Source organism: Chiloscyllium punctatum, chromosome 36, assembly GCF_047496795.1.
Source record: "Chiloscyllium punctatum isolate Juve2018m chromosome 36, sChiPun1.3, whole genome shotgun sequence".
In the NCBI taxonomy this organism is placed as follows: domain Eukaryota; kingdom Metazoa; phylum Chordata; class Chondrichthyes; order Orectolobiformes; family Hemiscylliidae; genus Chiloscyllium; species Chiloscyllium punctatum.
The window spans coordinates 18,378,726-18,397,131 of NC_092774.1; the positions used below are offsets into that span (position 1 = coordinate 18,378,726).

Sequence of the window (18,406 nt, forward strand, 5' to 3'; positions counted from 1 at the left end):
GATACAAACACAATGAGGGTTCTGCAACACAACAGACTGAAAGAGAAAACCAACTTTATTCAAAGAAACAGATTGGAGAGTCAGCAATCATTCCCAATTTCAGGAAATCACATCCACAGCTCATTTTAGCAGCAAATCAGCCAGAGGGGACTGAGAGACACCAGTCAGTGTACAGATTATCTCCCTGAGAGAGAGGGGACTGAGAGACACCAGTCAGTGTACAGATATCTCCCTGAGAGAGAGGGGACTGAGAGACACCAGTCAGTGTACAGATATCTCCCTGAGAGAGAGGGGACTGAGAGACACCAGTCAGTGTACAGATATCTCCCTGAGAGAGAGAGGGGGGACTGAGAGACACCAGTCAGTGTACAGATATCTCCCTGAGAGAGAGGGGGGACTGAGAGACACCAGTCAGTGTACAGATATCTCCCTGAGAGAGAGAGGGGGACTGAGAGACACCAGTCAGTGTACAGATATCTCCCTGAGAGAGAGGGGACTGAGAGACACCAGTCAGTGTACAGATATCTCCCTGAGAGAGAGGGGACTGAGAGACACCAGTCAGTGTACAGATATCTCCCTGAGAGAGAGAGGGGGGGACTGAGAGACACCAGTCAGTGTACAGATATCTCCCTGAGAGAGAGAGGGGGGACTGAGAGACACCAGTCAGTGTACAGATATCTCCCTGAGAGAGAGAGGGGGGACTGAGAGGACACCAGTCAGTGTACAGATATCTCCCTGAGAGAGAGAGAAGGGACTGAGAGACACCAGTCAGTGTACAGATATCTCCCTGAGAGAGGGGACTGAGAGACACCAGTCAGTGTACAGATATCTCCCTGAGATAGAGAGAGGGGGGACTGAGAGATACCAGTCAGTGTACAGATATCTCCTGAGAGAGAGAGGGGGGACTGAGAGACACCAGTCAGTGTACAGATATCTCCCTGAGAGAGGAGAGGGGGGGACTGAGAGACACCAGTCAGTGTACAGATATCTCCCTGAGAGAGAGAGGGGGGGACTGAGAGACACCAGTCAGTGTACAGATATCTCCCTGAGAGAGAGAGAAGGGACTGAGAGACACCAGTCAGTGTACAGATATCTCCCTGAGAGAGGGGACTGAGAGACACCAGTCAGTGTACAGATATCTCCCTGAGATAGAGAGAAGGGACTGAGAGACACGAGTCAGTGTACAGATATCTCCCTGAGAGAGAGGGGACTGAGAGACCCCAGTCAGTGTACAGATATCTCCCTGAGAGAGAGAGGGGACTGAGAGACACCAGTCAGTGTACAGATATCTCCCTGAGAGAGCGAGGGGACTGAGAGGACACCAGTCAGTGTACAGATATCTCCCTGAGAGAGGGGACTGAGAGACACCAGTCAGTGTACAGATATCTCCCTGAGATAGAGAGAAGGGACTGAGAGACACCAGTCAGTGTACAGATATCTCCCTAAGAGAGGGGACTGAGAGACACGAGTCAGTGTACAGATATCTCCCTGAGAGAGAGGGGACTGAGAGACCCCAGTCAGTGTACAGATATCTCCCTGAGAGAGAGAGGGGGACTGAGAGACACCAGTCAGTGTACAGATATCTCCCTGAGAGAGCGAGGGGACTGAGAGACACCAGTCAGTGTACAGATATCTCCCTGAGAGAGGGGACTGAGAGACACCAGTCAGTGTACAGATATCTCCCTGAGATAGAGAGAAGGGGACTGAGAGACCCCAGTCAGTGTACAGATATCTCGCTGAGAGAGAGGGGGGAGGGTGATAGGGGGTGTACAGTAGTTGATATCCTGATCTGGTGGCTCTGCTTTCGGAAGATGAACGTGGATGAGCTTCTATTTGGAGTGAACATCATGAATGTAGAGCCGGGCCCACTCCATCATCCTGACCACATTCGTATAATAGCCCATGTTATCCCCATGGCAGCTGATGTCTGAACCAGAACTTCACAATCCCAATCTGGAAAACCAAGAGAGGGAACATAATATAACTCCCATTCAACACCATCCTAATGTTCCCCCAATCCCCTTCCCGTATACTCCCGCTCTACACCGTCCCAATGTTCCCCAAACCCCTTCCCCGTTCACTTCCCCACTCTGCACCGTCCCAATGTTCCCCCAAACCCCTTCCCGTTCACCTTCCCACTCTACACTGTCCCAATGTTCCCCAATCCCCTTCCCGTTCACTTCCCACTCTACACTGTCCCAATGTTCCCCAATCCCCTTCCCGTTCACTTCCCACTCTACACTGTCCCAATGTTCCCCAATCCCCTTCCCGTTCACTTCCCCACTCTACACCGTCCCAATGTTCCCCAAACCCCTTTCCTGTTCACTTCCCACTCTACACCATCCCAATGTTCCCCAAACCCCTTCCTGTTCACTTCCCACTCTACACTATCCCAATGGACACAAACCCCTTCCCGTTCACTTCCCACTCTACACTGTCCCAATGTTCCCCAAACACCTTTCCCGTTCACTCCCACTCCACACCGTCCCCAATCCCAAACCCCTTCCCGTTCACTTTCCCGCTCTACACCATCCCAATGTTCCCCAAACCCCTTCCCGTTCACGCTACATCCACTCTACACTGTCCCAATGTTCCCCAATCCCCTTCCCGTTCACTCCCACTCTACACTGTCCCAATGTTCCCCAATCCCCTTCCCGTTCACTTCCCACTCTACACCGTCCCAATGTTCCCCAAACCCCTTCCCGTTCACTCCCACTCTACACCATCCCAATGTTCCCCAAACCCCTTCCCGTTCACTTCCCACTCTACACTATCCCAATGGACACAAACCCCTTCCCATTCACTCCCACTCTACACCGTCCCAATGTTCCCCAAACCCCTTCCCGTTCACTTCCCCCTCTACATCATCCCAATGTTCCCCAAACCCCTTCCCGTTTACTCCCACTCTACACCGTCCCAATGGACCCCAAACCCCTTCCCATTCACTCCAACTCTACACCATCCCAATGTCCCCAAACCCCATCCCATTTACTCCCACTCTACACCATCCCAATGTCCCCAAACCCCTTCCCGTTTACTCCCGCTCTACACCTTCCCAATGTTCCCCAAATCCCTTCCCGTTCACTCCCACTCTACACCATCCCAATGTTCCCCAAACCCCTTCCCGTTTACTCCCACTGTACACCGTCCTAATGTTCCCCAAACCCCTTCCCATTCACTCCCCACCCTACACCGTCCCAATGGACCCCAAACCCCTTCCCATTTACTCCCGCTCTACACCGTCCCAAAATTCCCCAAACCCCTTCCCGTTCACGTCCCACTCCACACCGTCCCCAATCCCAAACCCCTTCCCGTTCACTTCCCGCTCTACACCATCCCAATGTTCCCCAATCCCCTTCCCGTTCACTCCCACTCTACACCGTCCCAATGTTCCCCAAACCCCTTCCTGTTCACTTCCCACTCTACACCGTCCCAAATGTTCCCCAAAACCCCTTCCCATTCACTTCCCACTCTACACCATCCCAATGGACCCCAAACCCCATCCCCGTTCACTCCCACTCTACACCGTCCCAATGGACCCAAACCCCATCCCGTTCACTTCCCGCTCAACACCGTCCCAATGTTCCCCAAACCCCTTCCCATTCACTTCCCACTCTATAACCATCCCAATGGACACAAAACCCTTCCCCTTTTACAACCACTCTACGCTGTTCCAATGGACTCAAACCCCTTCCCGTTCACTTGTTCCCATTCTACACCGTCCAAATGTTCCCACCAAACCCCTTCCCGTTCACTTCCCACCCTACACCGCCCCAATGTTCCCCAAACCCCTTCCCGTTCACATCCCACTCTACACCATCCCAATGTTCCCCAAACCCCTTCCCATTCACGTCCCGCTCAACACCATCCCAATGTTCCCCAAACCCCATCCCGTTCACTTCCCCGCTCAACACCATCCCAATGTTCCCCAACCCCCTTTCCGTTCACCTTCCCACTCTGCACCGTCCCAATGTTCCCCAAACCCCTTCCCATTCACTCCCACTCTACACTGTCCCAATCTTCCAAAACCCCTTCCTGTTCACTACCACTCTACAACATCCCAATGTTCCCCCAACCCCTTCCCATTCACTCCCACTCTACACTGTCCCAATGTTCCAAAACCCCATCCCCGTTTACCTCCCACTCTACACTGTCCCAATGTTCCAAAACCCCATCCCGTTTACTCCCACTCTACACCATCCCAGTGTTCCCCAAATCCCTTCCCATTCACTTCCACTCTACACCGTCACAATGTTCCCCAAATCCCTTCCCATTCACATCCCCCTCTACACCGTCCCAAACGTTCCCCAAGACCCCTTCCATTCACTCCCACTCTACACCATCCCAATGATCCCCAAACCCCATCCCGTTCACTCCGACTCTACACCGTCCCAATGTTCCCAAACCCCCTTTCCCATTCACTCCCTACTCTACACCGTCCCAAGGGACCCAAACCCCTCTCCCGTTTACTCCCACTCTACACCGTCCCAAAATTCCCAAACCCCTTCCTGTTCACTTCCCACTCTACACCATCCCAAAGTTCCCCAAACACCTTCCCGCGTTCACTTCCCACTCTATACCATCCCAATGGGACCCAAACCCCATCATGTTTACTCCTACACTACACTGCCCCAATGTTCCCCAAACCCCTTTCCATTGACTCCCACTCGACACCTTCCCAATATTCCCCAAACACCTTCCTGTTCACATCCCACTCTACCACCGTCCCAATGGACCCAAATCCCTTCCCGTTTACTCCCACTCTACAACCGTCCCAATGGACCCCAAACCCCTTCCTGTTCACTTCCCAATCTACACCGTCCCAATGTTCCCCAAGCCCCTTCCTGTTCACTTCCCAATCTACACCGTGCAAATGGACCCCAAACCCCTTCCCGTTCACTTCCCACCCTACACCGTCCCAATGTTCCCAAACCCCTTCCCGTTCACATTGTCCCATTCTACACCGTCCCAATGGACCCAAACCCCTTCCTGTTCACTTCCCACTCTACACCGTCCCAATGGACCCCAAACCCCTTCCTGTTCACTCCCACTCTACACCGTCCCAATGGACCCCAAACCCCTTCCAGTTCCCTCCCGCTCTACACTGTCCCAAAGTTCCCCAAACCCCTTCCCCATTCACTCCCACTCTACACCGTCCCAATGTTCCCAAACCCCCTTCCCGTTCATTCCCACTCTACACCGTCCCAATGGACCCAAACCCCTTCCCGTTCACTTCCCACTCTACACCGTCCCAATGTTCCCAAACCCCTTCCCGTTCACTGTCCCACTCTACACTGTCCCAATGTTCCCCAAACACCTTCCTGTTCACTTCCCACTCTACACCGTCCCAATGTTCCCCAAACCCCTATCCCGTTCACGTCCCACTCTACACCATCCCAATGGACCCCAAACCCCTTCCCCTTCACTCCCACTCTACACCGTCCCAATGTTCCCCAAAACCCCTTCCCATTCACTTCCCGCTCAACACCATCCCAATGTTCCCCAAACTCCTTCCCATTCACTCCCACTCTGCACTGTCCCAATGTTCCCCAAACCCCTTCCTGTTCACTTCCCACTCTACACCGTCCCAATGGACCCAAACCCCTTCCCATTCACTTCCCACTCTACACTGTTCAAATGTTCCCCAAACCCCTTACCGTTCACTTCCCACTCTACACCGTCCCAATGTTCCCAAACCCCATTCCCGTTCACGTTCCCACTCTACACTGTCCCAATGATCCCCCAAACCCCATCCCGTTTACTTCCACTCTACACCGTCCCAATGTTCCCCAAACCCCTTCCCGTTCACTTCCTACTCAACATCATCCCAATGTTCCCCAAACCCCATCCCGTTTACTCCCACTCTACACCATCCCAATGTTCCCCAACAACCCCATCCCGTTTACTCCCACTCTACATCATCCCAATGTTCCCCAAACCCCTTCCCATTCTCTCTCCGCTCAACACCATCCCAATGTTTCCCCAAACAACCTTCCCGTTCACTCTCCCACTCTATACCATCCCAATGGACCCAAACCCCGTCATGTTTACTCCTACACTACACTGCCCCAATGTTCCCCAAACCCCCTTTCCATTGACTCCCACTCTACACCATCCCAACTTTCCCCAAATCCCTTCCGGTTCCCTCCCACTCTACACCGTCCCAAAGTTCCCCAACCCCCTTCCCATTCACTCCCACTCTACACCGTCCCAATGGACCCAAACCCCTTCCCATTCACTCCCACTCTACACTGTCCCAATGTTCCCAAACCCCTTCCCGTTCACTCCCATTCTACACTGTCCCAATGGACCCAATCCCCTTCCCGTTCACTCCCACTCTATGCCTTCCCAATGGATCCCAAACCCCTTCCCATTCACTCCCACTCTACACTGTCCCAATGTTCCCAAACCCCTTCCCGTTCACTCCCATTCTACACTGTCCCAATGGACCCAATCCCCTTCCCGTTCACTCCCACTCTATGCCTTCCCAATGGATCCCAAACCCCTTCCCATTCACTCTCACTCTGCAGTGAGTATGTGTGTGTGTCTGTGAGTGTGTGAGAGTGTTAGTGTGTGAGTGTGAGTGTGAGTGTGAGTGTGTGAGAGTGTTAGTGTGTGAGTGTGTGGGTGACTGTGACTGGAAGAGAGTTGCTGGGTTTACCTGGATCCACCTCTGTCTAACCTTGATGGTAAATGGTCCACCTGAGTCACCTAAACCAGGAAAAAAATTATTAACACCCAAAGATTAGAACATCCTGGGGGTTCCCATTGAGAGAGAATCTAACCATCGCCCCCATGACGTTCAATGGTGTTACCATCACTGAATCCCCCCCCCTCCCCCAATATCAACATCCTGGGGGTTCCCATTGAGAGAGAATCTAACCATCGCCCCCTTGACGTTCAATGGTGTTACCGTCACTGAATCCCCCTCCCCCCCCCCCACTATCAACATCCTGGGGGTTCCCATTGAGAGAGAATCTAACCATCGCCCCCTTGACGTTCAATGGTGTTTCCATTACTGAATCCCCCCTCCCCCCCCCCACTATCAACATCCTGGGGGTTCCCATTGAGAGAGAATCTAACCATCGCCCCCTTGACGTTCAATGGTGTTTCCATTACTGAATCCCCCCTCCCCCCCCCACTATCAACATCCTGGGGGTTCCCATTGAGAGAGAATCTAACCATCGCCCCCTTAACGTTCAATGGTGTTACCGTCACTGAATCCCCCCCCTCCCCGCTATCAACATCCTGGGGGTTCCCATTGAGAGAGAATCTAACCATCGCCCCCTTGATGTTCAATGGTGTTACCGTCACTGATTCCCCCCCTCCCCCCCCCACTATCAACATCCTGGGGGTTCCCATTGAGAGAGAATCTAACCATCGCCCCCTTGACGTTCAATGGTGTTACCGTCACTGTATCCCCCCTCCCCCCACTATCAACATCCTGGGGGTTCCCATTGAGAGAGAATCTAACCATCGCCCCCTTGATGTTCAATGGTGTTACCATCACTGAATCCCTCCCCTCCCCACTATCAACATCCTGGGGGTTCCCATTGAGAGAGAATCTAACCATCGCCCCCTTGACGTTCAATGGTGTTACCATCACTGAATCCCCCTCCCCCCCACTATCAACATCCTGGGGGTTCCCATTGAGAGAGAATCTAACCATCGCCCTCTTGATGTTCAATGGTGTTACCATCACTGTATCCCCCCTCCCCCCACTATCAACATCCTGGGGGTTCCCATTGAGAGAGAATCTAACCATCGCCCCCTTGATGTTCAATGGTGTTACCATCACTGTATCCCCCCTCCCCCCCCCACTATCAACATCCTGGGGGTCCCCATTGAGAGAGAATCTAACCATCGCCCCCTTGATGTTCAATGGTGTTACCGTCACTGAATCCCCCCCCCCCCCCCACTATCAACATCCTGGGGGTTCCCATTGAGAGAGAATCTAACCATCGCCCCCTTGATGTTCAATGGTGTTACCGTCACTGAATCCCCCCCCTCCCCACTATCAACATCCTGGGGGTTCCCATTGAGAGAGAATCTAACCATCGCCCCCTTGATGTTCAATGGTGTTACCGTCACTGAATCCCCCCCCTTCCCCACTATCAACATCCTGGGGGTTCCCATTGAGAGAGAATCTAACCATCGCCCCCTTGATGTTCAATGGTGTTACCGTCACTGAATCCCCCTACCCTCCCCCCACTATCAACATCCTGGGGGTTCCCATTGAGCAGAAACTGAACCGGGACCCAACCCCATATCAAGAGCAGGGTCAGAGGTTGGGAATCCTCCAGCGAGGAACTCCCCCCTCCTGATTCCTCCCCCCCCCCTCAAAGCCCTGTCCTACCATTGACGAGACCGGGGAGGGTGAGGGAAACACTCTCCACTCGGCCTGGATGGAGTGGGGGTGGGGAGCACGGAGACACACGAGGAACTAAACATGGTGCAGGGGATAGGATACACATCGCAACGACCGGGGGGAGATTGGATAGAGAGAGGGGACAGACTGGGGGGGACAGTGGGGTATAGAGAGAGGGGACAGACTGGGGGGAGAGTGGGATATAGAGAGAGGGGACAGACTGGGGGGACAGTGGGATATAGAGAGAGGGGACAGACTGGGGGGAGAGTGGGATATAGAGAGAGGGGACAGACTGGGGGGACAGTGGGATATAGAGAGAGGGGACAGACTGGGGGGAGAGTGGGATATAGAGAGAGGGGACAGACTGGGGGGACAGTGGGATATAGAGAGAGGGGACAGACTGGGGGAACAGTGGGGTATAGAGAGAGGGGACAGACTGGGGGGACAGTGGGATATAGAGAGAGGGGACAGACTGGGGGGACAGTGGGGTATAGAGAGAGGGGACAGACTGGGGGGGACAGTGGGATATAGAGAGAGGGGACAGACTGGGGGGAACAGAGGGATATAGAGAGAGGGGATAGACTGGGGGAACAGTGGGATATAGAGAGAGGGGACAGACTGGGGAACAGTGGGATAGAGAGAGAGGGGACAGACTGGGGGAACAGTGGGATATAGAGAGAGGGGACAGACTGGGAGGGACAGTGGGATATAGAGAGTGGGGACAGACTGGGGGAACAGTGGGATATAGAGAGTGGGGACAGACTGGGGGTACAGTGGGGTATAGAGAGAGGGGACAGACTGGGGAACAGTGGGATATAGAGAGAGGGGACAGACTGGGGGGGACAGTGGGATACAGAGAGTGGGGACAGACTGGGGGGACAGTGGGATATAGAGAGAGGGGACAGACTGGGGGAACAGTGGGATATAGAGAGAGGGGACAGACTGGGGGGAACAGTGGGATATAGAGAGTGGGGACAGTGGGATATAGAGAGAGGGGACAGACTGGGGGAACAGTGGGATATAGAGAGAGGGGACAGACTGGGGGTACAGTGGGATATAGAGAGAGGGGACAGACTGGGGGGAGAGTGGGATATAGAGAGAGGGGACAGACTGGGAGGGACAGTGGGGTATAGAGAGAGGGGACAGACTGGGGGGGACAGTGGGATATAGAGAGAGGGGACAGACTGGGGGGACAGTGGGGTATAGAGAGAGGGGACAGACTGGGGTGGACAGTGGGATATAGAGAGAGGGGACAGACTGGGGGGACAGTGGGGTATAGAGAGAGGGGACAGACTGGGGGGGCAGTGGGATATAGAGAGAGGGGACAGACTGGGGGGAACAGTGGGATATAGAGAGAGGGGACAGACTGGGAGGGACAGTGGGATATAGAGAGAGGGGACAGACTGGGGGGACAGTGGGATATAGAGAGAGGGGACAGACTGGGGGAACAGTGGGATATAGAGAGAGGGGACAGACTGGGAGGGACAGTGGGATATAGAGAGAGGGGACAGACTGGGGGGACAGTGGGATATAGAGAGAGGGGACAGACTGGGAGGGACAGTGGGATATAGAGAGAGGGGACAGACTGGGGGGACAGTGGGATATAGAGAGAGGGGACAGACTGGGGGGACAGTGGGATATAGAGAGAGGGGACAGACTGGGGGGACAGTGGGATATAGAGAGAGGGGACAGACTGGGGGGACAGTGGGATATAGAGAGAGGGGACAGACTGGGGGAACAGTGGGATATAGAGAGAGGGGACAGACTGGGGGGACAGTGGGATATAGAGAGAGGGGCCAGACTGGGGGGACAGTGGGATATAGAGAGTGGGGACAGACTGGGGGGACAGTGGGATATAGAGAGAGGGGACATACTGGGGGGACAGTAGGAGAGAGGGGACAGACTGGGGGGACAGTGGGATATAGAGAGAGGGGACAGACTAGGGGGGACATTGGGATATAGAGAGAGGGGACAGACTGGGGGAACAGTGGGATATAGAGAGAGGGGACAGACTGGGGGGACAGTGGGATATAGAGAGAGGGGACAGACTGGGGGGACAGTAGGAGAGAGGGGACAGACTGGGGGAACAGTGGGATATAGGGAGAGGGGACAGACTGGGGGGACAGTGGGATATAGAGAGAGGGGACAGACTGGGGGGACAGTGGGATATAGAGAGAGGGGACAGACTGGGGGGGACAGTGGGATATAGAGAGAGGGGACAGACTGGGGGGACAGTGGGATATAGAGAGAGGGGACAGACTGGGGGGAGAGTGGGATATAGAGAGAGGGGACAGACTGGGGGTGACAGTGGGGTATAGAGAGAGGGGACAGACTGGGGGGACAGTGGGATATAGAGAGAGGGGACAGACTGGGGGGACAGTGGGATATAGAGAGAGGAGACAGACTGGGGGGAACAGTGGGATATAGAGAGAGGGGACAGACTGGGGGGAGAGTGGGATATAGAGAGAGGGTACATAGAAAATAGAACATAGAACATAGAACAATACAGCACAGAACAGGCCCTTCGGCCCACGATGTTGTGCCGAACTTCTTTCCTAGATTAAGCACCCATCCATGTATCTATCCAAATGCCGCTTAAAGGTCGCCAATGATTCTGACTCTACCACTCCCACGGGCAGCGCATTCCATGCCCCCACCACTCTCTGGGTAAAGAACCCACCCCTGACATCTCCCCTATACCTTCCACCCTTCACCTTAAATTTATGTCCCCTTGTAACACTCTGTTGTACCTGGGGAAAAAGTTTCTGACTGTCTACTCTATCTATTCCTCTGATCATCTTATAAACCTCTATCAAGTCACCCCTCATCCTTCGCCATTCCAACGAGAAAAGGCCGAGAAATCTCAACCTATCCTCGTACGACCTACTCTCCATTCCAGGCAACATCCTGGTAAATCTTCTCTGCACCCTCTCCAAAGCTTCCACATCTTTCCTAAAGTGAGGCGACCAGAACTGCACACAGTACTCCAACTGTGGCCTAACCAAAGTCCTGTACAGCTGCAACATCACTTCACGACTCTTGAGTTCAATCCCTCTGCTAATGAACGATAATACTCCATAGGCCTTCTTACAAACTCTATCCACCTGAGTGGCAACCTTCAAAGATCTATGTACATAGACCCCAAGATCCCTCTGTTCCTCCACCTGACCAAGAACCCTACCATTAACCCTGTATTCCACATTCTTATTTGTTCTTCCAAAATGGACAACTTCACACTTGGCAGGGTTGAACTCCATCTGCCACTCCTCAGCCCAGCTCTGCATCATATCTAAGTCCCTCTGCAGCCGACAACAGCCCTCCTCACTGTCCACAACTCCACCTATCTGTGAATCATCTGCAAATTTACTGACCCACCCTTCGACTCCCTCATCTAAGTCATTGATAAAAATTACAAACAGCAGAGGACCCAGAACTGATCCCTGCGGAACTCCACTTGTAACTGGGCTCCATGCTGAATATTTACCATCTACCACCACTCTCTGACCTCGACCTGTAAGCCAGTTTTCTATCCAATTGGCCAAATTTCCCTCTATCCCATGCCTGCTGACTTTCCGCATAAGCCTACCATGGGGAACCTGATCAAATGCCTTACTGGGGGGACAGTGGGATACAGAGAGAGGGGACAGACTGGGGGGACAGTGGGATATAGAGAGAGGGGACAGACTGGGGGGACAGTGGGATATAGAGAGAGGGGACAGACTGGGGGAACAGTGGGATATAGAGAGAGGGGACAGACTCGGGGAACAGTGGGATATAGAGAGAGGGGACAGACTGGGGGGACAGAGGGGTATAGAGAGTGGGGACAGACTCGGGGGACAGTGGGATATAGAGAGAGGCGACAGACTGGAGGAACAGTGGGATATAGAGAGAGGGGACAGACTGGGGGGATAGTGGGATGTAGAGAGAGGGGACAGACTGGGGGGACAGTGGGATATAGAGAGAGGGGACAGACTGGGGGGACAGTGGGGTATAGAGAGTGGGGACAGACTGGGGGGACAGTGGGATATAGAGAGAGGCGACAGACTGGGGGAACAGTGGGATATAGAGAGAGGGGACAGACTGGGGGGACAGTGAGATATAGAGAGAGGGGACAAACTGGGGGGACAGTGGGATATAGAGAGAGGGGAGAGACTGGGAGGGAGTGGGATATAGAGAGAGGGGACAGACTGGGGGTACAGTGGGATATAGAGAGAGGGGACAGACTGGGAGGGAGTGGGATATAGAGAGAGGGGACAGACTGGGGGGACAGTGGGATATAGAGAGAGGGGACAGACTGGGGGAACAGTGGGATATAGAGAGAGGGGACAGACTGGGAGGGAGTGGGATATAGAGAGAGGGGACAGACTGGGGGGACAGTGGGATATAGAGAGAGTGGACAGACTGGGAGGGAGTGGGATATGGAGAGAGGGGACAGACTGGGAGACAGTGGGATATAGAGAGAGGGGACAGACTGGGAGGGAGTGGGATATAGAGAGAGGGGACAGACTGGGGGAACAGTGGGATATAGAGAGAGTGGACAGACTGGGAGGGACAGTGGGATATAGAGAGAGGGGACAGACTGGGGGGACAGTGGGGTATAGAGAGAGGGGACAGACTGGGGGTGACAGTGGGATATAGAGAGCGGGGACAGACTGGGGGGACAGTGGGATATAGAGAGAGGGGACAGACTGGGAGGGAGAGTGGGATATAGAGAGAGGGGACAGACTGGGGAACAGTGGGATATAGAGAGAGGGGACAGACTGGGGGGACAGTGGGATATAGAGAGAGGGGACAGACTGGGGGGGACAGTAGGATATAGAGAGTGGGGACAGACTGGGGGAACAGTGGGATATAGAGAGAGGAGACAGACTGGGGGAACAGTGGGATATAGAGAGAGGGGACAGACTGGGGGGACAGTGGGATATAGAGAGAGGGGACAGACTGGGGGGGGACAGTGGGATATAGAGAGAGGGGACAGACTGGGGGAACAGTGGGATATAGAGAGAGGGGACAGACTGGGGGAACAATGGGATATAGAGAGAGGGGAGAGACTGGGGGAACAGTGGGATATAGAGAGAGGGGACAGACTGGGGGAACAGTGGGATGTAGAGAGTGGGGACAGACTGGGGAACAGTGGGATATAGAGAGAGGGGACAGACTGGGGGGGACAGTGGGATATAGAGAGAGGGGACAGACTGGGGGACAGTGGGATATAGAGTGAGGGGACAGACTGGGGGGAGAGTGGGATATAGAGAGAGGGGACAGTCTGGGGGAACAGTGGGGTCTAGAGAGAGGGGACAGACTGGGGGGAACAGTGGGATACAGAGAGAGGCAACAGATTGGGAGGGAGTGGGATATAGAGAGAGGGGACAGCCTGGGGGAACAGTGGGATATAGAGAGTGGGGACAGACTGGGAGGGAGTGGGATATAGAGAGAGGGGACAGACTGGGGGGACACTGGGATATAGAGAGAGGGGACAGACTGGGGGAACAGTGGGATATAGAGAGAGGGGACAGACTGGGAGGGAGTGGGATATAGAGAGAGGGGACAGACTGGGGGGACAGTGGGATATAGAGAGAGTGGACAGACTGGGAGGGAGTGGGATATGGAGAGAGGGGACAGACTGGGAGACAGTGGGATATAGAGAGAGGGGACAGACTGGGAGGGAGTGGGATATAGAGAGAGGGGACAGACTGGGGGAACAGTGGGATATAGAGAGAGTGGACAGACTGGGAGGGACAGTGGGATATAGAGAGAGGGGACAGACTGGGGGGACAGTGGGGTATAGAGAGAGGGGACAGACTGGGGGTGACAGTGGGATATAGAGAGCGGGGACAGACTGGGGGGACAGTGGGATATAGAGAGAGGGGACAGACTGGGAGGGAGAGTGGGATATAGAGAGAGGGGACAGACTGGGGAACAGTGGGATATAGAGAGAGGGGACAGACTGGGGGGACAGTGGGATATAGAGAGAGGGGACAGACTGGGGGGGACAGTAGGATATAGAGAGTGGGGACAGACTGGGGGAACAGTGGGATATAGAGAGAGGAGACAGACTGGGGGAACAGTGGGATATAGAGAGAGGGGACAGACTGGGGGGACAGTGGGATATAGAGAGAGGGGACAGACTGGGGGGGGACAGTGGGATATAGAGAGAGGGGACAGACTGGGGGAACAGTGGGATATAGAGAGAGGGGACAGACTGGGGGAACAATGGGATATAGAGAGAGGGGAGAGACTGGGGGAACAGTGGGATATAGAGAGAGGGGACAGACTGGGGGAACAGTGGGATGTAGAGAGTGGGGACAGACTGGGGAACAGTGGGATATAGAGAGAGGGGACAGACTGGGGGGGACAGTGGGATATAGAGAGAGGGGACAGACTGGGGGACAGTGGGATATAGAGTGAGGGGACAGACTGGGGGGAGAGTGGGATATAGAGAGAGGGGACAGTCTGGGGGAACAGTGGGGTCTAGAGAGAGGGGACAGACTGGGGGGAACAGTGGGATACAGAGAGAGGGAACAGATTGGGAGGGAGTGGGATATAGAGAGAGGGGACAGCCTGGGGGAACAGTGGGATATAGAGAGTGGGGACAGACTGGGGGAACAGCGGGATATAGAGAGAGGGGACAGACTGGGGGAACAGTGGGATATAGAGAGTGGGGACAGACTGGGGGAACAGTGGGATATAGAGAGAGGGGACAGACTGGGGGAACAGTGGGATATAGAGAGTGGGGACAGACTGGGGGAACAGTGGGATATAGAGAGTGGGGACAGACTGGGGGAACAGTGGGATATAGAGAAAGGGGACAGACTGGGGGAACAGTGGGATATAGAGAGTGGGGACAGACTGGGGAACAGTGGGATATAGAGAGTGGGGACAGACTGGGGGAACAGTGGGATATAGAGAGAGGGGACAGACTGGGGGACAGTGGGATATAGAGAGAGGGGACAGACTGGGGGGGACAGTGGGATATAGAGAGAGGGGACAGACTGGGGGGGACAGTGGGATATAGAGAGAGGGGACAGACTGGGGGACAGCGGGATATAGAGACAGCGGACAGACTGGGAGGGACAGTGGGATATAGAGAGAGGGGACAGACTGGGGGGGACAGTGGGATTTAGAGAGAGGAGACAGACTGGGGGAACAGTGGGATATAGAGAGACGAGACAGACTAGGGGGAACAGTAGGATATAGAGAGAGGAGACAGACTGGGGGGAACAGTGGGATATAGAGATTGAGGACAGACTGGGAGGGAGTGGGATATAGAGAGAGGGGACAGACTGGGGGGAACAGTGGGATAGAGAGAGGGGACAGACTGGGGGGACAGTAGGATATAGAGAGTGGGGACATACTGGGGGAGCAGTGGGGTATACAGAGGGGACAGACTGGGGGGACAGTAGGAGAGAGAGGACAGACTGGGGGGACAGTGGGATATAGAGAGAGGGGACAGACTGGGGGAACAGTGGGGTCTAGAGAGAGGGGACAGACTGGGGGGACAGTGGGATATAGAGAGAGGGGACATACTGGGGGGACAGTGGGATACAGAGAAAGGGCACAGACTGGGGGGACAGTGGGATATAGAGAGAGGGGACAGACTGGGGGAACAGTGGGATGGAGAGAGAGAGGCAGACTGGGGGGACAGTGGGATATAGAGAGAGGGGACAGACTGGGGGACAGTGGGATATAGAGAGAGGGGACAGACTGGGGGGGACAGTGGGATATAGAGAGAGGGGACAGACTGGGGGGGACAGTGGGATATAGAGAGAGGGGACAGACTGGGGGACAGCGGGATATAGAGACAGCGGACAGACTGGGAGGGACAGTGGGATATAGAGAGAGGGGACAGACTGGGTGGGACAGTGGGATTTAGAGAGAGGAGACAGACTGGGGGGAACAGTGGGATATAGAGAGAGGGGACATACTGGGGGGACAGTGGGAGATGGAGAGAGGGGACAGACTGGGGGGACAGTGGGATATAGAGAGAGGGGACAGACTGGGGAACAGTGGGATATAGAGAGAGGGGACAGACTGGGGGGGACAGTGGGATATACAGAGAGGGGACAGACTGGGGGAACAGTGGGATATAGAGAGAGGGGACATACTGGGGGGACAGTGGGAGATAGAGAGAGGGGACAGACTGGGGGGACAGTGGGATATAGAGAGAGGGGACAGACTGGGGAACAGTGGGATATAGAGAGAGGGGACAGACTGGGGGGGACAGTGGGATATAGAGAGAGGGGATAGACTGGGGGAACAGTGGGATATACAGAGAGGGGACAGACTGGGGGAACAGTGGGATATAGAGACAGCGGACAGACTGGGAGGGACAGTGGGATATAGAGAGAGGGGACAGACTGGGTGGGACAGTGGGATTTAGAGAGAGGAGACAGACTGGGGGAACAGTGGGATATAGAGAGTGGGGACAGACTGGGGAACAGTGGGATATAGAGAGAGGGGACAGACTGGGGGAACAGTGGGATATAGAGAGAGGGGACAGACTGGGGGAACAGTGGGATATAGAGAGAGGGGACAGACTGGGGGGACAGTGGGATATAGAGAGAGTGGACAGACTGGGGGGACAGTGGGATATAGAGACAGCGGACAGACTGGGAGGGACAGTGGGATATAGAGAGAGGGGACAGACTGGGGGAACAGTGGGGTCTAGAGAGAGGGGACAGACTGGGGGGACAGTGGGATATCGAGAGAGGGGACATACTGGGGGGACAGTGGGATACAGAGAAAGGGCACAGACTGGGGGGACAGTGGGATATAGAGAGAGGGGACAGACTGGGGGAACAGTGGGATGGAGAGAGAGAGGCAGACTGGGGGGACAGTGGGATATAGAGAGAGGGGACAGACTGGGGGACAGTGGGATATAGAGAGAGGGGACAGACTGGGGGGGACAGTGGGATATAGAGAGAGGGGACAGACTGGGGGGGACAGTGGGATATAGAGAGAGGGGACAGACTGGGGGACAGCGGGATATAGAGACAGCGGACAGACTGGGAGGGACAGTGGGATATAGAGAGAGGGGACAGACTGGGTGGGACAGTGGGATTTAGAGAGAGGAGACAGACTGGGGGGAACAGTGGGATATAGAGAGAGGGGACATACTGGGGGGACAGTGGGAGATAGAGAGAGGGGACAGACTGGGGGGACAGTGGGATATAGAGAGAGGGGACAGTCTGGGGGAACAGTGGGATAGTGAGAGAGGGGCAGACAGGGGGGACAGTGGGATATAGAGAGAGGGGACAGACTGGGGGAACAGTGGGATATAGAGAGAGGGGACAGACTGGGGGAACAGTGGGATATAGAGAGAGGGGACAGACTGGGGGGACAGTGGGATATAGAGAGAGGGGACAGACTGGGGGGACAGTGGGATATAGAGACAGCGGACAGACTGGGAGGGACAGTGGGATATAGAGAGAGGGGACAGACTGGGGGAACAGTGGGATATAGAGAGTGGGGACAGACTGGGGAACAGTGGGATATAGAGAGTGGGGACAGACTGGGGGAACAGTGGGATATAGAGAGAGGGGACAGACTGGGGGGACAGTGGGATATAGAGAGAGGGGACAGTCTGGGGGAACAGTGGGATAGTGAGAGAGGGGCAGACAGGGGGGACAGTGGGATATAGAGAGAGTGGACAGACTTGGGGGACAGTGGGATATAGAGAGAGGTGACAGACTGGGGGTACAGTGGGATATAGAGAGAGGGGAGAGACTGGGGGAACAGTGGGATATAGAGAGAGGGGACAGACTGGGGGTACAGTGGGATATAGAGAGAGGGGACAGACTGGGGGAACAGTGGGATATAGAGAGAGAGGACATACTGGGGGAACAGTGGGATATAGAGAGAGGGGCCAGACTAGGGGGGACAGTGGGATATAGAGAGAGGGGACAGACTGGGGGACAGTGGGATATAGAGAGAGGGGACAGTGGGATATAGAGAGAGGGGACAGACTGGGGGGACAGTAGGAGAGAGGGGACAGACTGGGGGAACAGTGGGATATAGAGAGAGGGGACAGACTGGGGG

The 18,406-nt window shown here is 54.8% G+C and overlaps 1 protein-coding gene across 1 annotated transcript in view; it reads right to left on the reverse strand.

The window, feature by feature from the left end:
- Positions 1–965: 965 nt before the first annotated feature.
- LOC140460866 (serine protease 48-like) overlaps positions 966–18,406 on the reverse strand; it is a 248,695-nt gene continuing 231,254 nt past the window's right edge. The window contains exons 6-7 of the mRNA XM_072555566.1: positions 6,662–6,711; positions 966–1,953 (exon numbers count right to left, since the gene is read on the reverse strand). Of these exons, the coding sequence (XP_072411667.1) occupies positions 1,906–1,953; positions 6,662–6,711 (98 nt within the window). The 3' untranslated portion in view covers positions 966–1,905. The remainder of the gene's footprint in view (positions 1,954–6,661; positions 6,712–18,406) is intronic.